At 44.4% G+C, this 26,335-nt stretch overlaps 3 protein-coding genes across 6 annotated transcripts; 1 reads left to right on the plus strand and 2 right to left on the minus strand.

The window, feature by feature from the left end:
- The first annotated feature begins 4,972 nt into the window (after nucleotides 1-4,972).
- On the plus strand, nucleotides 4,973-7,683 carry IL23A (interleukin 23 subunit alpha). The gene is made up of 4 exons (XM_079143265.1): nucleotides 4,973-5,792; nucleotides 6,114-6,215; nucleotides 6,377-6,508; nucleotides 6,607-7,683. Exons 1-4 carry the CDS (start codon nucleotides 5,631-5,633, stop codon nucleotides 6,766-6,768), a joined length of 558 nt encoding a protein of 185 aa, XP_078999391.1. The 5' UTR covers nucleotides 4,973-5,630; the 3' UTR covers nucleotides 6,769-7,683.
- A 757-nt stretch (nucleotides 7,684-8,440) lies between these two features.
- On the minus strand, nucleotides 8,441-24,343 carry STAT2 (signal transducer and activator of transcription 2). Of its 4 annotated transcripts, XM_079143236.1 has the most exons (25): nucleotides 21,752-21,960; nucleotides 19,718-19,855; nucleotides 19,403-19,556; nucleotides 19,002-19,097; nucleotides 18,727-18,816; nucleotides 18,567-18,642; nucleotides 18,069-18,154; nucleotides 17,753-17,904; nucleotides 16,481-16,639; nucleotides 16,280-16,372; nucleotides 16,024-16,083; nucleotides 15,634-15,648; nucleotides 15,314-15,407; nucleotides 15,131-15,178; nucleotides 14,969-15,052; nucleotides 14,709-14,807; nucleotides 14,484-14,619; nucleotides 14,302-14,354; nucleotides 14,087-14,181; nucleotides 13,006-13,142; nucleotides 12,632-12,814; nucleotides 12,342-12,399; nucleotides 10,402-10,654; nucleotides 10,314-10,371; nucleotides 8,441-10,030 (listed from the first exon to the last, which is right to left on the minus strand). In XM_079143236.1, exons 2-25 carry the CDS (start codon nucleotides 19,846-19,848, stop codon nucleotides 9,894-9,896), a joined length of 2,547 nt encoding a protein of 848 aa, XP_078999362.1. In that variant the 5' UTR covers nucleotides 19,849-19,855; nucleotides 21,752-21,960; the 3' UTR covers nucleotides 8,441-9,893. The 4 variants fall into 4 exon arrangements, with proteins under 4 accessions (XP_078999362.1, XP_078999361.1, XP_078999363.1 ...); XM_079143235.1 differs by lacking the exon at nucleotides 21,752-21,960 and adding an exon at nucleotides 24,222-24,343 and having other exon boundaries at nucleotides 10,314-10,654; XM_079143237.1 differs by having other exon boundaries at nucleotides 10,314-10,654; nucleotides 19,718-19,803; nucleotides 21,752-21,961.
- Nucleotides 22,338-24,340, minus strand: APOF (apolipoprotein F). The gene is made up of 2 exons (XM_079143252.1): nucleotides 24,222-24,340; nucleotides 22,338-23,767 (listed from the first exon to the last, which is right to left on the minus strand). Exon 2 carries the CDS (start codon nucleotides 23,748-23,750, stop codon nucleotides 22,830-22,832), a length of 921 nt encoding a protein of 306 aa, XP_078999378.1. The 5' UTR covers nucleotides 23,751-23,767; nucleotides 24,222-24,340; the 3' UTR covers nucleotides 22,338-22,829.
- Nucleotides 24,344-26,335: the final 1,992 nt, after the last annotated feature.

Raw genomic sequence — 26,335 nt, forward strand, 5'->3', positions numbered from 1 at the left:
TTTGGAATGGGTCCAGGTTGTGAGATGTCTCATGGCACATTAGCTCAACTATCAGCACTGGGTTTTGCGGGGTTTTTTTGTTTGTTTGTTTTTGTTGTTGTTTTTGTTTTGTTTTTTAATTTATTGCTATCTCTTGAGGCTGTAAATAAATTATGATTCCTGATACGGAACACCTGGAGTTTAGCCTTTGAATCCCCTTTTTAAAAGCCCACTCTTCCCGCTGGCAGTTAAAATCACAGCCTCTGGGAGAAGAGTTCCCTCTGTGATCTCCTTTGCTAGAAAAGCAAAAATTCCTTCCACCCCTTCTTTTTCTCAAAACCCTATCTTCTTACTGGATGGACATCAAGGACAAGGCCCCAGCTTCCATAATCACTAAAACAAGGCTGTCCCTGTACCTCCCTGTCTCCATTCTTGCCTCCTGTTATCCACCTGGTCACTGTAGAAGTAATGTGCCTAAAATGCAAATACATGCTACTCCCCTGCCCAGTATCCTTGAGCTGCTTCCATTGTCCTCAGGATAAAGGGCCTTGCTTCAGCACCTGTCCTTTCTCCAGGTCACTGTGTGGTCTTCTTCCTTGCACTCTGCTACTCTCACTGAACTTTTCATTCTTTTATTTTAATTTTGGTTTTTATATTGAACTTTCCATTCTTCTAAACCCCAGACTCTCTCCGGACACCAAACCCATACCTGGCTGCTCCCTCTATCTTGAGCACTCTCCCTACCTCCTGTTTGGCCAGCTCCTATCCACACTTCCCTGTCAGCTCAAAAGTCCAAAGTCTCAGCTAACAAGTACTCCTCAAAAGCCTTATTTTGATCCCACTATCTCCATTGTCTCAGTTCTTGCCACTTTCTTCACCAAATCACCAACAACCCCAACCAAAAGCAAGCTCTACTAGAGCAGAGTTTATCTGTTCCTTGCTCCTCAGTGCATACTCACAGTGAGGAGTGAACACCTGTTTGAATTAGAGAAGTGACTTTTCCCAAGCCTCAAAACCCAAAAGCCATGACTGAACTCTGGACCACTCACTCACCCATCCCAACTTGAGTTTTCAGCTCATCTGGTTCCCACTCTTAACACATCAATTATTTCATGCCTATCTTCAAGGGCCACAGATTTTACATTTTAATAAGAGACACCTTTCATTCAAAAGGAAGGAAGGTACCCAAGAGAGTATGGAAGGACATTAAACCCCCAGGGCTTCCTGTCCCCAAGGAAATCAGGCTTTGTCTTCTTCTTCTCAAGGGAGCACATGAGTCAGCTTGATTTTTTCCCCTAGATCCCCACCCCAATTCAATACTCTCACCACAGCCAGCCTCCTGGGGAAACACAGGATACCCCAGCAAATCCCAGTCCCAACATGGTCACACACATGAATGTCAGCCACCCCAACACCAGCTGTCATTAGTGTTTCTAAAGGGAATGTAGAGGGACTCCCGGCTAAGAATTTCCTCAGAGAATACAAGTTATCTTGCCTTCAGAGGCGGGCAGTGCTGGGGATTGAACCCAGGACCTTGTACATGCTTTACCACTGAGCTGCCCCCGCCCCAACCCCAGCCCTGGAGGGTACAGTTTTCCTTTTTTTTTTCACTCTGACAACTGAGCTATATCCCCAGCCCCCTGGACAGTACAGTTTTAAAGTAATTCTCTGGGCTGGGGATATAGCTTAGTGGTAGAGCATTTGCTTGGCATGCTAGAAGCCCTGGGTTTGATCCCAACACTAAAGCCTGGGGGGGAGGGGGGGGTTCTATCAAACTTATCTGACTTCACAGATCCTTAGATTTATTTGTTCATTGGTACTAGGGATTGAATTCAGGGGCACTCTACTACTAACTACATCCCAGTCCTCTTTTTCTTTTTTCTTTTTTTTAATTTTCAAGGAAGGGTTTTGCTAAACTGCTGATGCTGGCCTTGAAGTGCTTCTCTTGCCTCAGACTCCCAAGTCACTGGAATTACAGGAGTACACCCTGCCCCCCCAGCAACAACTCCTTAAATTTAAAGTCTCACAAGAGGGCTGGGGATATAGCTCAGTTGGTAGAGTGCTTGCCTTGCAAGCACAAGGCCCTGGGTTTAATCCCCAGCACCAAAAAAAAAAAAAAAAAAGAGTCTCACAAGAAGGTGGGTGGTGAGAAAAATCTTCATATTGAAGTCTCAGATTGAGAAAGACTTCAAGACCCATGAAAATTACAGAACCTTAGCTACCTGGTCAAATAAGGTAGTTCACAAGTCAAGGTGCATTTCTTTTTTAATTGTTTTGTTGTTGTTGTTATTGGGTGATGGTAATGGTCAAGATACATTTATGTCTTCTCATGGTGTCCAATATAATGCAGTGATTAAAAATTCAGGATTGCTCAGTGTGGTGGCACATGCCTGTAGTCCCAGATAGTCAGAAGGCTGAAGGATTGCAGTTTGGGGGCCAGCCTTGGCAACTTAGAGAGACCCTGTCTCAAAATAAAAAAAGAATTAGGGATGTGGTTCAGTTGTAGGACACTCTGGTCTGGTTCAATCCCTAATACCTCAAAAAAAAAAAAAAAAAAAAAAAAGAAAGAAAGAAAGAAAGAAAAAAAAAAATGTAGGATCTGAAGCCAGATTGTCTATACTGCAATACTATCCACTTTGTTACTCTGTGATCTCTCACAAATTATCACTGCACCTCAGTCTCATTTGTAATAGGGGGGTAATAATACCTGCCTCAGAGTTGTTGTGAGAATTAAAGTGCTTAGACCAAGTACTTGGCATAAAGTGAGAGTAGGAATGTATATTAGCCACTGTTACTAGCCATTGTTACTAACTACCTGGGGGAACTTCATCTAGATTTGGAGTCAGAGCATCCAACTGGAAAGGCCTGTCTAGGAGTGTCTTGTGAATATTATTTGCATAACGGTTGAGTCCCAACTGACGTCAGGGGCTTCTTGGAGCTCCAGGTCAGATGTAGTCTTGGAAGTAGTTCCTGCTACACAACAGTCCCACAATCACCACACTAACCCTGCTTCCTACCCAACTGCTGCAGTACCAGGAAGTGAAACGAAGAAGCAGAGTCCTGTGCCTCCAACTGAACCTTATCCCTTTCATTATTTGCCTTTTTTTGGTGCGGGGAGGAGGTAGTGCTAGGGATCCAACCCTTGAACATACTGTACCACTGAGTTACACCCCTAACCCCACAGACCCCACAGGGTATAGTTTTAAAACATTTCAAACATTTCTCTAAGCTGGAAATATAGCTTTAAAGCTGTGGATGCAGCTCATCTCCTATCTTTTTTTTTTTTTTTTTTGGTACCAGAGATCGAACCCAGAGGTTCTTAGCGCTGAGCCACATCCCCACCCCTTTTTTATATTTTATTTTTAGACTAGGTCTCATTAAATTGCCTAGGGCCTCACCAAGCTACTGAGGCTGGCCTTGAACTTGCAATCCTCCTGCCTCAGCCTCCTGAGATTAGAGATTACAGGCATGTGCCACCATGCCCAGCCTCATCTCATATCTTTTAGGGCTCCCAGAATGGGAACCAGAGGTGGGAAGAGCATAGGACACACTACAAAGTAACACAAACTTCCTTATGCCCCTCCTTCTGATTTCCTTATTCCATTTATGTCCACCCTGTGTAGGCAAAGGCAAACCATTTCTCTCCCAAACTGAGAGAATTTTCAGATGCTGGAAATGTTTCATCCTATGGGTAGATTTACCACAGAATCATAATATTTGAACCAAAAGCTTCGTTGGGCAATTTTTAATAGTTCTAAGGGAAAGAAGACCTCCATTGAGGGCAAGTTTTTTCTTGGGGTGACTTTGAGAGCCAGCTGTGTGGTCATCCATGCCCTCATTCTGACGTCTAAATTGTTCTCGGACCCTCCACCAGGGTTGGGGCAGTCCCCCTTTAGACCACCCTCCTCTCCCACGCCCAACCTCACACTCAACTGTTTCACTGGATGTTGCATCAGGGGAGGATGATGAAATCAGTGTCAGTGGATTTTACCCAGGGACGCAACAGGCTGAAAGACCAGCCAGGGTCATTGTCACTGTGCACCTTCAACTATCCAGAACTCCTGGACTTCCTTGCCATGTATTAGGGTCTAGGGGCTAGAATATCTAAGTTGGACTTTGAGTTCCTTCTTACATTAGTATTCCCAAAAAATCATCTGAGTTCCACAAAGCCCATGAAAACTTGGGCCACCAAGTAGGTTTAAAAGTCAGGTTCAGTGGGCACGGTAGTGCACTCCTTTGATTCTGTCAACTTAGGAGGCTGAGGAAGGAGGATCAAAAGTTCGAAGTCAGCCTAAGCAACTTAGTGAGGCCTAAGCAATTTAGCAAGACCCTGTCTCAAAAAATGGAAAGGGCTGGGGATGTGGCTTAGTGGTTAAGCGCCCCCGAATTCAATTCCCAGTAGCAACAAAACAAAAGAAAAAGAAAAATCAGGTGCTTCTTATTCAACAACCTCTCCCTCTATAGTGAGACCTGAAGTGGAAAGCAATAACACCTTGGTTTTGTTTTTGTTTTTGGTACAAGGCGTTAAACCCAGAGGTGCCTAACCACAGAGCCACATCCCAGCCCTTTTTTATATTTTATTTAGAGACAGAGTCTTGCTAAGTTGCTTAGGGCCTTACTAAATTGCTCAGGCTGGCTTTGAACTCTCAATTCTCCCTCCTCAGCCTCCAGACTCGCTGAGATTAAGGCTAAGCCACCGTGCCCAGCACAATAATACCTTATACTGATTCATATCACTTCCCAGTTCACAAAGTACCTTAATTTTTATTCTCTCCTAAGAAACTAGGACCACCCAGTGGGGGGTGAGGGAGACACTTTCCAATAGAGAAAAAGTAGTCCCTTATTCTTGGGGGCTGGGCTTATGACTCAGTGGTAGAGTGCTTGCCTAGCATGTGTGAAGCACAGGGTTCAATCCTCAGCACCACATAAAATAATAAGTAAATTAAATAGAAACGTTGTATCCATCTATAAGTAAAAAAATGTTAAAAAAAAAAAAAAAAAAAAAAAAAAAAAGAAGAAGTCCCGTATTCTTAGCAGGTCACCAGGATAGGAACCAAACTGCATTCCAAGCTGAGCTCACCATCCTTTTGGGAGATGAATGTATCTGTTTTTGGTTTTTCCTCAAGCAAGAGGAAGTGAGGAAATTAGGTTTAGGGTGCGGTAGGGGTATAGCTTTGAGAGGCAAAAAGATCAGAGACAGATTAAAGAGGAAGGAACTTGAGACCAGATTAATTTAAATGTTCGTTACTTCCCCCACCCCTTCTAAAGCCATTTCAATTCCTGGAGAGCATTGCACATGTGTCTCATCCTAGGCCTCTAGCCACAGCAACCTCACTACTCATTTCCCCTGGAACTGAGGCTACATACCTGGGCTCTCCACAGAGGGGGATGATGCAGGGAGGGGAATCCCACCTGCAGTGAGTCACCTGCTAGTGTAAAGGGCGGGCCTTACAATGCAAGGACCTTAAAAAGAGACTCAGCCACAGAGGGAGAAAAACAACAGAAGCAGCTCGGAAACTCTGAAAAACAGAGAAGCAGAACCAGAGGCAGTTCAGAGAGAATCAGGCTCAGAGCAAGAGGAAGTGGGCAGAGATTCCACAAGGACTGGTGCAGGTCACAGAGACAACTAGATTTGAGAAGCAGGCGACATAATGCTGGAGAGCAGAGCTGTGGTGCTGCTATTGCTGCTGCCCTGGACAGCTCAGGGCTGGGCTCTGCCTGGGAGTAGCAGCCCTGCCTGGGCTCAGTGCCAGCAGCTTTCACAGAAGCTCTGCACACTGGTCTGGAGTGCACATCCACTAATAGGACATATGGTGAGTATTACCCCTGGGACTAAACAGGAACCTCTTCAAGCCTTCCAAGGGTGCAGGACTGGATGGAAGCTATAGCCTGGGTGGATGCTGGAGGGTTGAAAACCATCAGGGAATGAGAGAGGAGAGGAGACTGGGATTCCTGGGAAAATCATGGGCCTAAGGATCCAATGGGATTTAAAAATATTTATCTTGGGCTGGGGATGTAGCTCAGTGGTAGAGCACTTGCCTAGCATGTGAGGCCCTGGGTTCAATCCCCAGCACTGCAAAAAAAACATTAAAAAGTATGTATTATATTCTTCTCATTCCCTCTCTTCATTCCAGGACCCACTGAGAGAAGAGGGAGATGAAGAGACTACAAATGATGTCCCCCATATCCAATGTGGGGATGGCTGTGATCCACAAGGACTCAGGGATAACAGTCAGGTACCAATAAGAAGAGGTTAGGCCTCAAGGGAAAGGGGACTAGGCCTATAGCTAGGCACCATGGTGACCTAGAAGTTTATCTGAGAATGGTAAAGAACTGGGTGGATCTTCATGGAATAAGAACAGAGTATCCAACTTTTATCGCTTTCTTCTCTCTCTAGTTCTGCTTGCAAAGGATCCACCAGGGTCTGATTTTTTATGAGAAGCTGCTGGGCTCAGACATTTTCACAGGGGATGATGGCCCTGTGGGCCAGCTTCATGCCTCCCTTCTGGGCCTCAGCCAACTCCTACAGGTATGAACAAGTGGCCTAGAGGATGGGGGCTAACTGGTGTCAGAGAAAAAGGAAAAAGGACCTAGAGTCCTTTCTGACTGTGTGCTGTGTCCTTTCAGCCTGAGGGTCACCACTTGGAGACTCAGCAGACTCCCAACCCCAGTCCTATCCAGCCGTGGCAACGTCTGCTTCTCCGCTTCAAGATCCTTCGCAGCCTCCAGGCCTTTATAGCTGTAGCTGCCCGGGTATTTGCCCATGGAGCAGCAACCCAGAGCCCCTGAAGGCAACAGCTGAAAGATGCACCCAGATCAACATGATTTAGCAATGACAAGATATATCTATCAACCTACACAACTATAAGCCAATAAGTTAATTAGTCCATTAATTTTAATAGGACTTGCATGATGAAAAACTGCCAATACTGACTTATATGATGCTGACCTGTGACAAAGATGCATATTTATTAGCTGAAAAGGGAAATTTTGGTATTATTTATCCTCATGGGAACAGTTTGGGGAGGAGGATTATTTATTGTATTTATATGTAATTGTTTTTTTTTTTCAATAAAGGTTATTTATATGGCTCTCAAGTCTAATTTCTAAGCTCAACTGTGAAAGAGAAATAGATGGGAAAAGTAGGGCTAAGGGATTATAACAGGTATCCTTTCCTTTCTTCTACTCTGAAGGCCTATGGTGGAGAATGAGATTTTCTCATGACTCCCTGGAAAAGAGAACAACTGGGGTCTTTTTCTTTTTTTTCTGGTACCAGGGATTGAACCCAGGGGCACTTAATCACTGAGCCACATTTTACTTTTTGAGACAGCATCTTACTAACTTGCTGAAATTGGCCTCAAACTGGCAATCCTCCTGCCTCAGTTTCTTGAGTCACTGGAATTACAAGTATGTGCCACCACATGGAGATCTTTTAAATATCAATCCTTGGATGGCTGAGCAAGCAGCTGGAATCATAAGGGGTTCAGATTAGGAAGCGGAAACACACTTAGAGGTCACTTGCTCCCTGATCCATTGCCTTCTTCCCTGCTTTCTTGGCCAAGAATATATCTGGCCAAAGACAGGAGCCCAATCACTGCAGGATCAAAAATTAGAGCACAGCCGGGCATAATGGCACATGTATATAATCCCAGTGATTTGGGAGGCAATTTAGCAGTGAGGCCCTAAGCAATTTAGTGAAACTTTTATTTTATTTTATTTTATTTATTTTTTTTTTTTTTGCGGTGCTGGGGATCGAACTCAGGGCTTTGTGCTTGCAAGGCAAGCACTCTACCAACTGAGCTATCTCCCCAGCCCTTAGTGAAACTTTAAAAAAAAAAAAAAAAAAAAAGGCTGGGGATATAGATCGGTGGTAGAATGTCCCTATGTTCTCCAATACCAAAAAAACAAACAAACAAAAAAAAAAAAAAAACAACAACAAAACAACCCAACAACTAGAGTTCAGCTGTGAACAGGAAGGGCATTCCAAGAAGATGAAAGTAAATCCCCTAAGCCATTGGGATTCTCCCTTAAAGTACATCTGTTCACTCCAGAAGAGAGTTAAACTATCTGGAAAAAAAAGAGGAGGGTAAGTGGCTAGTGATTATTTCCTTCCCTTTTCTCTATAGTCCCAGAATCAAGAGAATGTGTGCCTCAGAGTCGGACAGACATAGAGTTGTCTTGGCTATGCCATCAACTAAATACATGATAGGATAGACATATAACATTTATCCCCCACCCCCAGCACAAATTATCACTCACCCCCCCATCCCAAAGAGTCTAAAAAGCAGAAAGGTCTGTTCCAAATGGAGGGACAAAGAAGAAATTTGACAAGAAGGGCACGCTGCAAGGGAAGAGGCCACAACTTGCTGACTTCACTCTCATATGCTGATGTCTCTGATGATGTCCCTAAGGACATTAGTCTTTGTGAGCAGAGAAGTAAAGAAGTTCCGAGATGAGGCAGTTTAAGGTTAGCACAAAGTTTATTAGTCATTTCTGCCCAGTAGAACCCCTTTCTGAACAGGACTGACATACCATACAAGAAACAGTCACATGTGCAGGGCCTCTCTTTCCATTTATATCTTAAATTACACCAGAAGCACATCTGAGAGCAATGGCAGTTGCCCTGGAGTTCCCTGGGAATGGCTAAGGTATGGATGTCCAGGGTCATATGATAAACCTTCAAGGATGTAAGTTCCAGGAACTTTGGTGTGTTCTTTTAACCCAAGGAATAGAAACCTTCCTTTCAGGCAAACAGTATATTGTACAAAACAAGGGATGATATCTTAATAGAAAAATAGCAAAATCCAGAGCTTTTCTTCCTCTGTAAAAACACCAAATTTTATTCAACACTATCTAAAGCAATTCCTAAATTTTCAGCAACCCTACCATCCCAGCCTCCAAGAATGATTGATTGTCTCTTCAGCACTGGGGAAGTGGAGACTAGGCAGCCTAAATTAGTGTGCAAGGCTTCTCAACCACGTTAGAGTAGCTGGATCACTTTTTATGGGGAAGGGAAGGATGCGGGCAACTTAGGGGGCAGAGCAGGGCAGGAAACTGGTAAGGAGAGTTCTCCTTCCTATATCCTTCCTCAGGGTAGAGGTTCACATGCTGGGCTGAGACAGAAAGCTCTCAGCCCTGCAGGAAAAGGAGAAATTTAGGCCAGGCACAGTAACACATTCCTGTAATCCCAGCAACTCAAGGGGCTGAGGCAGGAGAATCACAAGTTCAAAGCAAGCCTCAGCAACTTAGTTAGGCCCTAAGCAACTCAGTGAGACCCTATCTCTAAATAAAATAGAAAAAAAGACTGGGGATATGGTTCAGTGGCTAAGCACCCCTGGGTTCAATCCTGGTACCAAAAAAAGAAAAGAAGAAATTTAGGACTGGAGTCAGGAGTGAAAGGAAAAAGAAAGGGAAAAAACTATCCTAGACAGGAATGGATAAAAATTGGGAACCAGAAGAGAGAAATAAAGGGCTCTGTGGTAGAACATTTGCCTAGCATGCACGAGGCCCTGAATTCAATAATACCCAACAGAAAAAAATAATAAGAGAAAAAAATGGAATTCTATAACATGTCTGTGCTCTCCACAAAGGCTCAATGCTAGTGTGTGCCAGCTTAACCTTACCAACTTTTAAAATGTTGAAATCCTTCCCTACTGGGCCCTCCAACCTGGAAACTGTCCTGGCCTGCTGCAGGACTCTATATCTCCCAGCACAGCAGGTAGCCTCCAGGATCCTATTTAGAACTATGGCCAGCACCTGTTCTGATTTGTTGGTGCCCTTCCACATCCATGCTGCTTTCACCTCTCACCTTGAACCTCAGCTTAGAATGTTTAATTTCCCATCCTTGAAGAGCAGCATCATGATATGAGGAGTAGGAGGAGCTAAAGATTTGGCAAGAACAGAAAATGTAGCTCCTAGAAGTCAGAAGTCAAGGGTACATCCGTGTAGAAATGGCTGGGGCAGGAGACGTACACCTCTTCGGTGGTGTTCTGGCCGGACAACAGCGGGTCACCATTTGGCATGATTTCTTCTATTCTACAGTTTCTGAAGACTAGATAATTCAGAAAGAAAAGTCAGACCCTGTTCTTAGTTGCAAGTTCCCAATCCAACATGAAAAGTGAGGGAGAATAGCAGGAAAGGCTTGAGGGAAGCCTTGGGGGATGGAGGAAAAGCGGTAAGGGGAGGCATGTGCATTTCCCAATAAAAGGGATCTCCAGGAAATAAACCTCTCTCTCCAATGAGGAGTTTGGAGCTCAGCCTTTTCTGGGATGGGTGAGGGAGGAAAGGTAGGAAAGAATGTGTTTCCTCTTCCCTAGTTCCATCTCATCACTTACTTTCCATTCCTTCAGTGTTCAAGTTTTGCAGATCACAGGGCAAATCTGGCTCTAGCATTGGCTGTAATTCAGGTCTCAGGTCTGGCTCTGGCATGCTCTGTGATACCCTGCATGGTGTAGGCTCCAGCACAGGCTCTAACTTGGGCTCCAGCCCTGGATCCAGAGTGGTCTCCAGCACAGGCTCCAGCGATGACCTCAGATTCAGCCCTGCATCCAGCAGTGGCTCTAACTCTAGGTCGAGCCCTAGGTCTGGCTCTGGTTGCAGCCCCAGTTCCAGATCTAACGATTCCAGTTCTGTCTCCAGTTTAAGTTCTGGCGGTTGTTGCAGCTCATCCACTTGTCTAGATACGCCAGATAAACAAAGAGGCAGAACTCAGTGGTTTAGGTGAAGTCAGGCATAGCAGAACAAGCACAGACTGTGTCTTTAGTCTAAGAAGTCAGCAGCCTTGCTAGGATTTGAATCATATTGTTTATTAGCTGGGTGTCCTTAGGTAAGGTACATAACCTCTCTGAGGTAATCTCTCTGAGTCTCAGATTTATCAACACTAATGGAAGCGACAATATATAATACTTGAGAGGCAATAAAATGGATAAAAGTTGGGTTTTGAATGCTACCCAAAGTGATTTATAGATTTCACATGTTCCCTGTTAAAACACCAATGTTATTCTTCCCAGAGTAGAAAAAAATCCTAAAATTCGCATAGAACCACAAAAGTCAAAGTAATATTGAGCAAAAAGAACAAAGCTGGAAATATAAAAACATACTACAAAGACAGACTAACCAAAACAGTGTGGTATTGGCATAAAAACAGATACACAGTTCACAATACAGATCCAGAAACAAACCTACAAATCTAAAGCCAACTAATTTTCAACAGAGATATCAAGAATGTATATGGAGAGAAAACAGCTTCTATGTAGAGAAGACTGGATATCCATTTGCAGAAGAATGAAACTAGAGCCCTGTCTTTCACAATATATATAAAAAAAATCAACTCAAAATGAATCAGAGACCTAAATAAGATTTAAAACTATGAAATGATTGAAAGAAAATACAGGGGAAACACTTGAAGACATTGGTATAGGCAATAATTTTTTGAACAAGCCCCAAAAAGTGCAGGCAACTAATGCAAAAAAAAAAAAAAAACATAGACAAGTGGGATTGTGTCAAACTAAGAAGCTTCTTAACAACAAATGAAATAATGAAGAGTTAATAAACAATCTGCAAAATGGGAGAAAATATTTGCAAACTATATCTCCAACAGGGAAGGAATTAAAAAGACTCAACAGCAAAAAAGTCAAATAATTCAATTTTTAAATTTTTAAATGGGCCAAAGCTCTGAAAGTAGCTTTCTCAAAAAATACAAATGGCCAACAAGTATATGAAAAAATATTCAACATCATCAACCACCAGGCAAGTGCAAATCAAAACCACAACTGAAGCCAGGCACAGTGGCATACACCTGTATTCTCAACTACTCAGGAAATTGAGGCAGGAGGATAGCAAGTTTGAAGTCAACCTGGGCGACTTAGCAAGACCCTTTCTCAAAATAAAATATAAAAAACGCTAGGGATGTAGCCGAGGGGTAGTACTGCAAACCAAACAAAACCAACAAACAAACCTACTCCACAATGGGATTCCATCTGACCTTCTAGTTAGAATAACTTCATTAAAAAGACACAAAATAACATGCTGGTGAGGATGAACTCACATTGTTGGTGGGAATGTAAACTAGTACAGTTTTAATAACAGCTTCCCATCCTTGAATAGTACTGAAATAAATAAATAAACTAGTACCAAGGTTGGCAACAGGTAGGTCCCCATTTATGCCAGTGATTATGACTATTGTTAATAAGGAAAATATGAGAAAGGAGAGAGTTGAGAAGAGTGGGTAGGGAGTGGAATACGAGGGCTGTAGAGTGTGGGGGATAGCCAGAGGTGGCCAGACGGACTGGAATTGGGCAGTTTAGAGTCACTATATCAGCCAAGGAAGATTCTGGAGGATGGGTGAAGAGTTCATATCTCACCTGTTAGAGACCACAATGAGTCTACGTTTCAGGTATTTCCTCCGCTCCTGGAGATTAACTGTGGGCACATACACAGGAGATGGGGGAGGTCAGCATGATGGACACAAAGCTCACTGGTTCCCCAAATAGAGATGATCTTAACAATTTTATCCTTCTAACTAGCATCTCCATGGATAAATTTCTTAGCTGCTCTGGATATTAGACTTCCTGTGTTTGAAAGAAAGGAACTGGATTTATGGATGTCTGAGGATCTTTCTAACCTAGCAACAAAATATATTAATGATTCTCACCTTTCTCCTGATAGTAGCGCCCAAAAGCCTCATCACGGGGGATTCGTGGATAGAGGAAGCGCAAGGGGTTCTCAGGTATGTTCTCCTCAGCGAGCAGCTGGTAATGGCGGATGATTTCAGTCAGTGGGAGTGACTGCAACACCTCCTTTGTGTAGGGCTGCACAGAGTAGATGAGCACCCTGTCTGGAAGTAGATACAAAACAGGCAAGCTAGAGAGAAGAGTCCTACCTAGGAGTTGCTCTCCCTGGCTTCCCAGCCCCAAAGCTACTAGAGTATTCAGGATAGAGCCCAGGAAGCCAAAAGCAGGCAGAGGGGTAAAAGGCAGGATAGGCAGAAAGGAAAGGCTAAGGGAATGACAGGGCAGAGCAGCTGACCATCATCCTGGTGCTCCACCCAGGAGCAGGTAATGCCCCCTTCTGATGTTTCACTGAAACGTAGCAGAAAGGTTCCAGAGACCATCCTTTTTAGTAACCGGCGTTCCTGGCTCCGGCTCACAAAGCCCATGATGCGTCTGGAACACAAAAAACAGCTACAAGACCCCCATTCCTTTGTATGGGAGTGAGCATCAGGTTTTGGTCTCAGCTGTCTCACTTATAAACTTGTTCATCTTGACCAAGTCACTTCTCATTAGTGACAACACCTCCCCGGCCCCAGGGTTTAAAGAGGTATGAGGATTTAGTAAGATCACACAGGTGAAAAGCACACTGTAAAGGTCAAGTGATGTGCAAATAGGCAGGTAGTGTGTGGAGAGAGCATGGCCTTGGAGTCATCTAGGCCTAAGTTTGAACCCCACCTCTGTCATTTCAGTAAATTCCTTAACTTTTCTAAGACTGGGTTTCCTGCTAGGTGCACATATATAATCCCAGAGACTGGGGAAGCTAAGGCAGGAGGATTGCAGGTTTGAGGCCAGCCTCAGCAAATTGTGAGACTCTCAGCAACGTAGTGAGACCCTGTCTCAAAAAATAAAAAAGGAGACTGGGCATGGCAGCTCACACTTGTAATACCAGGGGCTTGGAAGGCTGAGGCAGGAGAATGGTAAGTTCAAAGCCAGCCTCAGCAACTTAGTAAAGCCCTAAGCAGCTTGGTGAGACTCTGTATCAAAATAAATAAATAAGTAAATAAAGGGCTGGGGATGTGGATCAGTGGTCAAGTGTCCCTGGGCTCAATACTCAGTACCAAAAAAAACAAAACAAACAAACAAACTTAGTTTTCTCACTTGAAATGAGAGTGCAAATACCAACCACTCAGTGTGGTTTTAAGGATTAAATAAGAGAATTCATGAGAACACCCAGCAGATTCTGGAACACAACTAGATGCTTGACAAATACAACTCTTATTAGCTATGTCACCTGTAGTTTTTGCTCTCTCCCTGTTTGCCACATGGGGGCACCAAGAGTCCACTCCCGAGTCCAGAAAGAACAGGCCTGGGATGGTAAGACTGAGCAAGGTCCTTACTCATCATTCCAGAGATCCTTCAGGTAGTCATGTACCAGCTCCAGAATTTTGTCCAGCCATGTCCAGAATGGAAGTTTGCCAGGAGGGCTCTCTCGCTGAAGTTGGAATGGAAAGGCAGAAAGATATATGGGGTTTCCCCAGTTTAGGGAAGGAGTGACAGGGGAAGGACCAGTATTTGGGGATTAGATCTAGCCACACAGGATACATGGAGTTACCTTACTGAAGTCACCCCAGGACAACAATGCATCCTCTCCTCTAGAGTTCTGCCCTATGGAGAGAGCCATAGATGGCTCTTCAGATGACAGAAGAAGCCAAGGCCAGGCCAAGGTGCTGGGATAGGACAGAGGGCCTGCCAGACTAAGGCTGGGGAAAGGCTGAGAGAAAAGAAGAATTATACCAAATAGCTTGTCCCTCAGCATGCCCAGCTGCTGCAGGTTGAGGCCTCGGCCAACATAGGAGGAGAACTGCCAACTAAGAGCAGGACCCAACAGGCTCCAGGGAGCCTGAGGGGGACTGGAGAAGAACTGCTGATTCTGCAGAGATGAGAGGAAAGCAGAATGGCTCAGAAGCATCCCCTCAAGTCAATATCCCACCCCTCCCACCTACTGGCCCCATCTCCTACCTGTGGGTTTGGGCTGAGAAGATTGAACCAGAGAACTGAGGCCCAGGCAATTGAGAGTTGGTTCATGTTAGAAATAATCACCACAGGGAGAGTGTCCGTCTGGGGAGAAAACAGTAGTCATGCAGGAGGGATGTGATGTTTCTAGCTATAGACATTTGGTAGGGGAAGGGGGTGAAAGACCATTCCAAGGGAAGCTTAGTTTATCCCCTCCTTATGCCTTTTTTCCATCTGCTTCATCTCTCTGGCTGTCCTTCACTCACTTTCAGCAGCAGCTCCAGACCCTGGTAGATATATCTGACTGTGAAGCTGATGATGTGCAATTCCTCTGTCACAGCCAGCAGCCCCTGCAACAGCCAAAGACACAGTGATCAGAAAGCCCTTTGTCAAGTTCCTTCTGCCCCACAATCCTGTCCCAACCTTACTTTATTGTTGCCCTTTCCTGATCCACCTGAACGTTGCTCCACCAGCATCTGTGAATTGAGAAAAAGGAGAGAGTGACAGAGTAAGGACTTGAGGTCCCTGGAACCCTGTTTTGCCTCAAGACCTGGGAACTCCCCAGACCTTTTTCCTTTGGACTAGAAGCTCATGTTACTGACACTTCTTACCAAGAAGCCAAAGTCCCAAATTAAACCATGACTCTGCCCTTTTTCCGGGGTCAAAGTTTTCTGGTTTGAGGTTAGAATGTTGAACTTCCGGAAGCTGCTCCAGGAGGAAGAATATATATGGAGGAAAAGAGCAGATTTATATTTAAAACTCAAGAGGAAAATAAAATTTTCACTTCATTTCAGACATACCCTTTTCCCTTTGTCTATGGACCACCCATATCTCCCTCCTCATTTGTGCTCCCTCCAGGGCTGCCAAATGTGGTTGTGCAGGTCATGCATACAGCGTACTGATGTTTGCAGTGTCCTTGTGAGGCACTTACCCTTCAGGAGAATTCCTGAAAAGAAATTTAGAAAAAAAAAAGCATTAAGAATTAAGAGTACAGATGTTAGGAATTTCCTCTGTGGGACCAGACAGACCTGGGTTCAAACCTCTATTACTAGCTATGTTATCTTGTAGAAGAGACATAATCTGAGTCTGTTTCCTTGTTTGTATGGTACATTGATAATACCTAATTCATGGGGTAGCTATGACAATCAAGTAAGTACTTGACATGCTGCATAGTAAGTGCTCAACCAAAGAGAGGAGATATTTCTGAGAGGTTAAATGAAAGGGGAAGAAGACATTATTGTAAAGAATGAGTACTTCCTTCACCCCACCAGCCCACATCCTGGCCACACCCCTTGATCCTACCCTTCGCCTGTCTCCTTACCTGTCAATGGAGACTTCCACTGTCAGTGACTCATTGCCTTCCTGGAGTCTCACCAGAAGCCTAGGGTGGATGGGATAAAGTGGTCAATCTCAACCTCCCGGATGTGCCAGATGTTTGAAAAAAGATAAAAGAGTTAGAGAGGTAAAAGAGTCAGAGGGATATGGAGAAGGTCAAGAGCAAAAAGTTCTGTAAAACAAGAAAAAACACAGTGGCAGGGCCACAAAAAGGAAGCAGGAGTGAGTTCTGAAATGCCAACCTTGTTCGGACAGTGAACTTGCTCCCAGTCTTGAGGATGAGGGGTCGATGAGGAGTTTGGGGCATGCAGGGTTGGGTTTCCACAAGAAAGGCTCTAGGGAAAGAAGTGTGGAGAGAATACATAGTTCAGAATCTCTTAAGACTACCTTCCCTTGTTCTTTCCCTCCTTTTCTCCCTCGAGTTCCTTCCACGGACTCCAGACCTGTGGAGCAGACTCTGAAGTAACTCTGTGACCTGGGCGTTCTGCACGTTCACCCCCTTGACTAGGGGGTCACCCTCATAGCTAACCATGTGTCTCAATTCATTCAGCTGCTTCAGCAGCTGACGCAGGTGAAACAATAGCTTTGCTCCAGCTGTGAACCTGGTGACAGAATCGAAAGAGAGGGAATCCATGAGTTTCTTAGAGCTCCCATTAAGGGTCTGAGAGTCCTTTAATGCAGAAAGTAAGAAACTGACTGGGGCAAAAAAAAAAAAGAATTCAGGGGGCACACACCAGATTATTCAACATGATTCATAATCCAAGACATGAAAATAAAAATCATTTTCACATACAAAACTGATAAAAGGCCATATGCCACAGCACACTCTTGTAATCCCAGCAGCTCAGGAGGCTGAAGCAGGAGGATCACAAGTTCAAAGCCAGCCTCAGCAACTTAGCAAAGCCCTAAGCAACTCAGCAAGACCCTGTCTCAAAATAAAATGTCATAAAAAGGGCTGGGGATGTGGCTCAGTGGTTAAGTGCCCCTGGGTTCAATCCTTAGTACAAAAAAACAAAACAAAACAAAACCTGATGAAAGGTTTATTAACATAATAACAATTAACTTTCATATGATGCTTGCTATGTTTGATTTATGTGAAGCTCTTTACACACACTGATGTTTTTAATCCTTACAACCACTCCATGAGGTAGGTACTACTATTATCTCCATCTTACAATGATAAAACTAGGCTCAGAAAGGTTAAGTGACTTGCTCAAGATTTTACAGCTGTAAGAGAAGTTTATATGTGATCCCAGGAAGTCTCACTTCTCTCACAAGAACCCATACCTTTCTTCTGGGGCCATGCTGAGGATCCCACTCAGACCTTATAAACCCTAAGCAAGTTCTCTACTATTGAGTTAGACCTCCACCTCTCAATTTTTGTTTAATAAGTTCATCAGGATAGTGAAGATAATAGGTCACTTTCCTTCCTTCTTGTATTTATTGGGTGATTAAAAAGGAAAGAGAAACCAGGTTGTGGATTAATCCACAATTTTACAAAAGTCAAGTCTGGGCTCTGGGATCCCTGGGTAGTGAGGACAATGAACAGAGTAGCTATAGTCTGACAAGGGAACTGGAATTATTTTGGGAGAAGGGACTAGTGAGAATAATACCTTTTGCTGTACATAGGGTATGACAACTTAGAAAACCTAAGGAATGGCCAGGACTAGGATTGATGTGTGTAAGAAGACAGGAGAAAATATATTTTCTCTCACCATTTCTCTAGCTGTTCCAACCCAACTTGGTCCAGTGGGGCTCCAATGCAGGCTTTTTGCTGTTGGGCTTTCCACTCATCCAACCTTGGTAGCAGTAGTTCAATTAGAGTAGTTAACCGGCCTACCACTGCTTTGGAGGTATCCAGCACCTCCTGACAAAAAGATAATGTGACTACTCAGCACCTCTTATCATCACCCTGCATCATCTAACTTAGAATGAGGAGAAAAAGAAGCCAAGGGTAAGGGACTAGGGTCCCCAAATCCCTTTATTTTCCTATTTTCCTGCCACCCATTCCCTCTGTCCTCTGCCTCCCACCTTTCTCCTTCTGTCCAGGTCATTGAGAGTATCCTGCAGAAGCTGTTGCTCTTTGCTCTGATGGGGGTCCAAAGAAGATGTCTTCCCTAAATGGCCAGAGCAGAAGTCAGACCAGGGACTCCTTTCCCTCTCTTTCCTGGCCCAGACCTCTGAGTTAGAAAGGGGAAATTTTGGAGGGAGAAGAAGGGGAAACCAAAAAAAGGACAGGTACCTGGGGGCCCTTTAGCAAATTCTGAATGGACCAGCCAGTCCATCCAATCTGCCAAGGGAGTTTTCTATGCATTGCCTCCAACATTCACCATCTATCCCTAGACTGCATTTCCACCCCAACTTCCACAACACACCCTGGTACTTCTAGCTTTGCATGGCATCATGACTGCAGTTAGTGAGACAGGCCAATAGTGACTTGCTCACTGGAACTTTCCAATTTTGTTCTCCACCACCCTTTCCTACCCAGCAGTCACTTGTCTTTCTCTCATTCCTCTAAGTACTTTTTACCTTTTTTGTAAATATTATATCGGAAGTTGAAGATATCCTGTAGTTCTTTGAGTTGGTTGATGGATTTCACCAGCTTCTGTGGAGAAGATGGGACCTCGATGAGGGTGCTTCTAAATTAAGCTAAGCCCTACTCACCCCAACTCTTGCCACACTGACTAACCTCCATCATAGCCTTTAAATCCAGGATGCGGGATTCAATCTCAAGCTGCTGGTTATCCATAGATGCTTCAAGGGTGGGCTTTCCTTGCACCTGTAATAAAGAGGCTCTGAGCATATTTTAACCCTGATTTTTATCTCTAAAATCCTTTCATCCCTTAAATTATACCATAGGATGGGCAGGGTGGGGGGATCCTGTTCTAAGACAAATCCCAGGAGTCCTTTCCATGGACCCTTTCTATTTCACGATTTCCAAAATCACCACAAAATTGTTTTTACCATCTGAGCCCTCTGAGCTTGATTCAAAATTCTTTTTTCTTCCAGAAGAAGATTAAAGATCATCTCAGCCAATTGTGTGGAGCCCTTGGGAAAGGCCTAGAGTAGGAAAAGAGGGAGGATTGATTCAATTCAATCTTCAATGACCTGCCACCTTAGACCCTCCCACCAATGTTCCCAGTAGTTTCCCCTCCTCCAGCTCTTTCTCTTTTCCACCCAAAATCCTAGCATTTTCCCAACAGTGCCATCTATACTCTGCCCTTCCCTCTGTCAGTGATCCCCAAGTTCCAGACTCTTTTCCCAGATCTGCTCCTCTCCATTTGTACCTTCAGGTTTGTACCCCAAACCTTACTCTACACTTGGATGCCAGTTCTATCCTTGTTATTTCCAACTCATCCAGGTACCTGAATGTCCCTGCAGAATTTTCGCAAGTTGTGATGTAGCAACAAGCATTCAGGGTCCTGGCTGCAGCGGCCACACTCATAGTTCAGTTGGTCCATGAAGTGTAAGAACAGCAGGTTGGCCTTGGAATTATCATTGTCTAGTGCAGCTTCCTTCCTGGGGACCCAGGAATGAAAAGGGTTAGAGTCTCTGCAAGGTAGCTACTGTCCTAAGGCCTTCCAATCCCTTCTAGGTTGTTTCCAGGATCCCCAGGGCTCAGGAGAAAGGAATTACCTACCTTCTTCATTCACCCCCTCCCTGACTCCTGAAGCCCTCACCAGTTCTGGTCTTCAATCCAGACAGCCAAGTGCTGTCGAATGTCCACTGGCAGGAGGCTCTGTGAGTAAAGCTGGTGCAGCTGGTCCTGAAATGGGCCGTCAAGATTCTGCAGCATCTCCCATTGCGCCATTTGGACTCTAAGTTGAAAGGATGCAGGTTTGCAACTGGATATTTTGCTGATCTAAATTATCCACAGTCTTGTGATTATTCATTATTACTAATTTAAAATGTTAAAATACATATATAAAAAAAAGAGAAGAAATATTAACGTCTACATTGATCCCACTCTAAATCTTTTTCCTTCCCTTCATCTCCAGAAGTGACCACTGTTATAGTTCAGTGAATTTTCTTCCAGGGAATAGAATTTAATAGCTCCAAGATGTGAGGCCTTTTTGTTATAATGATAGTTTTCAAACACACACATAAATACAATGACAGGATCATTCATGTACCTATCACCCAACTTTAACAAATGATAATATTTCCACTATTTTATTTCATCTTTCTTCCTCAATTAGTTCATTTTAAATATATTTGTTTGTATTTGTAGTTGTTTAGGCTGGAGAAAAGATCAGTGTTGGTCTTCAATATTTATGATCTCTGCTAGCCCTGAAGCTTTTTTAGGAACTGGAACCAACTGGAACCTTCTTGGAGGTAAGTACACTCTACAAACTGTTTACCAGCTAAGGAGGAGGAGTTCCATTCTAGAAGAAGTCTAAATACTGTGCAAAGGGTCATTCAATTCCTAAAATTGTGATTTTTTTTTTTTTTTTTTGTATTGCTGAGAGGATTGAACTCAGGGCCTCAGAGATGCTACTACACAAGTGCTCTATCACAGCTACATCTCTGGCCACATTGTGACATGTTTAGGATCTCTGTCAATCTTTGATTCTGCATGTGGATTATCAGCTCTATGAAGATCCAGAAATTTCTCACAAAAATGTTTTTTTGGCCAGGAACTGTGACACATGCCTGTAATCCCAGCAGCTCGGAGGTTAAAGCAGGAGAATTGCAGGTTCAAAGCCAGTCTCAGCAACTTAGCAAGGCCCTAAGCAACTTAGGGAGACCCTGTCCCAAAATAAAAAATAAATAAGTAAATAAAAGGGCTAGGGGTGTGGCTCAGTGGTTAAGACCCCTGAGTTCAATCTGTGGTACCAACAAAACAAATAAAAAATATATAGTTTAAAAGGTTTAAGCACTGAGCTGGGATGAAGCTCAGTGGTACAGCCCTTACCCAGCACATCATACCTGAGGCCCTTGGCCCTCAGTCCTGGGTTGTTTCATCCCCAGCAACCAAAAAAAAAAAAAAAAAAAAAAGACGAAGTCAAACATATAAAAAGGGTTAAAATTAAAAAATAGGAGCTCCTGCCCAATCCCTTCCCTCCCCTGTTCCTACTTTCAGAGGGGCAGCTCACGTCTATTCATCCTGGTAGGAAAAAATCCCCCCCCATACACCACGCCAAAGATTTTTCTTTGCTCTGTAATAAAGTCATGTGACCTTTTTTAGAACACAAATGTACATGTTTGTTCTGTTCAGTTAGACTCAGGATGCAACAAGAGTTAAGTTTTCATTTCCTTAACAGACATCAGATGGCAGTGGGGAGAAGCACGCCTAGTTCAGCACACTTGGTGACAGGCAAAAAACAGTTTTGTTTTGTTTGGTACCACACAGGGCACCCTATATATTTTTACATAACAAAGAGGATGACACATCGTGTCTCTTTAAGCATTGCTTTTTGGTAAGGACAAAAAGCAATGCAGAGCAGAAGCAAAAGCTTTGGTTAAGAGATCGAAACCAGGTAACAATGCCAGATTCTAGGCCTCGGGGGCTGCAAGGGAGTTCTGGAAGAGGCAGAGTTGGGGAGCTAGGCAGGACAGGAGGATAAGATCCAGGACCCAGCAGACAGCTCCTATTTGCCACCAGAAGACAGAAGTTGCCTCGTCGGGCCCGTAACCCTGGGGACCAGCAGTCCTTCCCAGACAAGAACTCGCCCCTTCACCCCTACCCCCCCGCACCCTCTCAGGGGCGGTACCTTGTGAGGGTCGCAGTAACTGATCCCTCCGAGTGGCTCTGGTGCAGACTCCCAGGCCTGAAACCGAGCTCAGGTACCAAGGCTTCCTGCCCCGCCCACGACTTCGGCCAGCCCTCCGGACCCGCTAGAGCATAGAAAGCTTAAGTCTCGGCGGAACCCACAAGCTTGCCACTCCCAGCTCTCAACCCTGACACTGCCTGCCACTCAGCCAAGCCCTTCCCCGGGTTGGTGCCGCCACAACTCCGCCCTCCAAAATGGGCGGGACAAAGTGCTTAAGCCACACCTCCAGCTCCAGTGATTGGTGATGAATTCCGCGGGGAGCAGTGCAATTGTTGGACTAGCTAGAACTGAAACAGCTGACTTTCGAGAACCCGAGCTTCCACCCGGAATCGAAACTGACGACTGTGGAAGCACTCGGGATTTGATAGGAAGGGGTGGGACTAGAATATAGACACTTTGGAACAGAAAGTAGAGGAATGGGTCGGTAGTGTAGCTCAGTTGGTAGAGCGCCTGCCGCGCAAGTACGAGGCCCTAGGTTCAGTGCTCAGCACCGCAAGGGGGAGAAAAATAAAGTAGAAGCTTGGAGTAAGGAAAAGTAGTTATCATTTATTGAGGGTACAGAGGTAAACACTTAGGTTCTTGGCATCGTTTTTAATTTCCACAACAACATGTTCAGGTGAAAATCATTATCCCCGCTTTAGAAACTTTAAAAAGAGCTTTGAGAAAGAGACTACTATTCAGTGATCAGGAGGGCAATAACAAGTGGAACTTGGATTCAAAACTGTCTTCTAATTTCAAACCCCAAACTTTTGAGTTCCTATATTTGATAGAACTGTCTTCCTCCAGAATAACAAATCAGAAGATTCGGATCCCTTGCCCCCCGGGGGGATTTTGAGCACTCGCAGATACAGTACGTCAGAATCTTCAGTTTGTTCATTATGTGGTTAACAACTTTTTAATCCTAAGACTCCCAGCACCAAGATCTAAGCCATAGCTCTTGAACAAGACTCACCCTTAGTGGGGAGCTGGACTTACTACTTTCTTTCTTATTTTGGTATTAGGGATTGAATCCAGGGCCTCACCCATACCAGGAAAGCACTTTACTACTGAGCCACATCCCCAACCCTGGACTGACTACTTCTGACACCAAAGGAAATATGGTAGTTGTTTCTTCCAAGTCACTCACATCTGAGGTGCTCCACAAGCCCTCCGTGCTGGTCTCTGGCTGAGGGATATTTGTCTCTTTCTCATAATAATACTGGATCAGTTGTTGTACACCAGCCTTTAATGCTGGTTTAAGTGCAGCACTAATCACTAGACCTGAGGGGCCCCCTGACAGTCCTGCCATGGTCATCAGAAGGTCGTAACCCAGATCTATGGCTCCATCTTGGCCTCTTGCCTTGGCCTTGTCAGAGCAATTCTGAATGGCATAGTAGAAAGCTGTGCCCAGGTTATAGTAGGTTCCCACTCCTGGAAACAGCCTGATGACATTATGCACACCCTGTTCCTGCTCATTCTCACAGTCCTTAGTGGAAGAGGAGCGCCTCACCCTCTTTTGCCCTGGCTGCTCCCTGGCTAACAGCTGCAGAGCAGAGGTCAGGGCTTCCCCTGACACTCTGCTCTCTGTGCTTCTGCCTTTTTGGAGTCCTTGAAGATGGTGGATGAGGCCCTGTGTTGCGTTCACACCAGCCCAGCAGTAGAGCTGAAGCTGCAAGGTCCAGGCATCATGATGGCAGCCAGCTTCCTCCAGGGCGTTCCTTAGAGCCAGGCTGACTAGGAACTTGGGTAGAGGGGCCATGTGGGCAAAGCCAGGTAGAGACTTTGGAAGTAGAGTCTGGCAAGACAAGAAGTCTGAGAAGAGTGGAGGAGATCCCAAGGATGAGGAAAGGTGCATGGAGACATTTGTCTGCTTTCTATATGAAATGGCATCCGCAGAATGCAGCAGGAGGTAGCAAAGAAGAACCTCAACTGGTATCATGATGAGTCTGAAGCTATACATGTCTGGAGCAGAGTATCCTGGAAAAAGGAGAACCCCAAAACATAACAAACGATTTCTCTAAGGGCTGAAGTCAGAAAGGAACCCAAGACTCACTTAAGGAACACATAAATCATCCATCACCTACCTCCAAACCTCTATTCCTTTTTAAAAACATGTTTTTCTCCTGAGATACTGGGGATTGAAACTAGGGGAGCTCTGCATCTAAGCTGCTTCCCCAGCCCTTTTTATTTTGAGATACAGTCTCACCTAGACTGGCTTCAAATTTGCAATCCTCCTGCCTCATTCTCTCAGATCACTAGGATTACCACCTAGGTGTGTACCACAATGCCTGGTTAAAGCCTCTATTCTTTTTCAATTAAGGGCTTAGAAAATGGTAAATGAAGCCCAGTTGCTCCCACCTGTGTTCTCCCATTTTTAGGTTACAGGGAATTCCTCTCTTATTTCCACCCACTTTTGGGGGCCCCCAATTACCACACAGTGCAGTCTTTCACTGAGAAGTGATACCGCCTTGGAATGTTTGGTTGCTCCTCAGTCCTGTTCTGCCCAGTCTCTGTACCAGGAGGAAAGGAGATATTTTTTTTACCCTGTGATCAGTAAGGGATGTAATATCTGCAAATATTTGCCCATTTGTACTGGGCGTTCAGACCTTGTCCACTTGTCACACATTCAACCTCAATACCTAAGTCCTTTGACATTCCCTCTATGTCCCTGCCATATTACCACTCAGTTCATGTTAGAAGCCAGGGAGATTCAAAATCAGGAGAGATTAGATGTTTATAAGTCTTTTGTTTTATTTTTCTTTTCAGTTTTAAAATTAAATCAGCAAGCCATAGCATCTAGTTGGGGTTTTAGAAAGTATGAGGGAGCCAGGTATGGTAGCACACCCCTTTGATCCCAGCTTCTTGGGAAGCTGAGGCAGGATACCAAGTTCAAGGCCAGACTGGGCAACCTAGCAATACCTATCTCAAAATAAAAAATAAAAAGGACTGGGAATGTAGCCTAGTGGTAGAGTGCCCCTGGGTTCAGTCAAGAAAAAGGGATGAAGGAAGGAAGGAAGGGATGAAGGAAGGAAGGAAGGAATGAAGGAAGTTGTGGTAGCACATGCCTGTAATCCCAGTGACTTGGGAGACTGAAGCAAAAGGATCACAAATTCAAGACCAGCCTCATTAACAGTGAATTCCTGTCTCAAAAACAACAATTAAAAAAAAAAAAAGTCCTGGGCATTGATGTAGCTCATGGTAAGACATTCCTGGGTTCAATACCCAGTACTGAAAAAATAAATAAATAAATAGGAGCTGAGACCTATACTAAGTGGGGAGGAGCAAGGATAATACCAGTCACTTTTATGTTTGCACAGGGATCCAATAAAGAGGCTACATCTATCCTAAACAGTCTCCAAAACTTCTAATGACTTACTGAATCCCATGAACATTGTCCTGGGAAAAACTTCTCTATGTAGTATTGAATATCTGAAGTAAGCCTACGTGAATTCCTGAATCACTTTCCCCATACAGCACTTCAGAACAGTGATGGAATATTTGGTATGTTATATTGTCATTGTTCATGGACACTGAAAGGTTCTTTCTTTAATTTTTTTTAGTAATAGATGGATACAATACCTTTATTATTATTTTTTTTTTAATGTGGTGCTGAGGATGGAACCCAGTGCCCCACTCGTGCCAGCCAAGCAATCTACCAATGAGCTACGCCCCCAGCCCTGAAAGGTTCTTAATTGGGGGATTCTACCACTTTTTGCCTAATTCTTCAATATGCTCCCAAGACTCACACCTGCCGTTCTAGGTAATGTTGGTAGCAAAAGTTTTGAACTGTGATGCTAACCATGTGGGAGATGGCTTCCCAGCAGAATCAATCACTATCTGAACTTACTGGTAGATACCACCCTAGTAAGAATATTTACCACCATTGATACTTTCCTCAGAGTGAGTAGCTGAGTGCTGACTTTATTCCAGCTTCCCTGAAGAACCACTAGATCCCTCAGAATGACAAGTGTATTAGTATTCGTACAATTAGTACTTAGTACTGCCAATCCCTTCCTCCTCTTTATGCTTTTGACTCTCACGGACAAGGGTTTCTGTGAGGTCCTCTCCTCCCACACTAACATGCTGAAGCTGTAGATAGTGGGCTTCAAATGGGCAGCCAACCTCCTCCAGGGTCACCCTCAGAGCTAAGCTGGACAGGTACACAAGCAGAGGGACTAAGGAGGGGACTGTGTGCAAGATATCTTGGCAGGTGCTGGGATCTGAGAGAGGAAGCTGGCTGGAGAGCGCCTGTGTTGGGTGCCCAGTCTCTGTGAAAGATGGCTGGAGGGTCAGGTCCTCATTCTGGACATTTCTTGGAAAGGCAGCCACTGGAGACAGCAGGACACAGCAAAAGAGAAGCATGGTCTGGGTCATAATGGATCAGTGGATCAGCCCTGTTGAAAAGAAGCAATGCTCAGGTGGGGATGTGGGGAGAGGCTCAGGATGAAGAGACATCAAGACTGGTCAAAGCTAGGAACTGTCTTAGTTCTTACAAACTTCAGTTATGGTGGACATAATCTCTTCCCCATTCTTACAAGTTATGGG

The sequence above is a fragment of the Sciurus vulgaris genome, assembly GCF_902686455.1.
Source record: "Sciurus vulgaris genome assembly, chromosome: 5".
In the NCBI taxonomy this organism is placed as follows: Eukaryota; Metazoa; Chordata; class Mammalia; order Rodentia; family Sciuridae; genus Sciurus; species Sciurus vulgaris.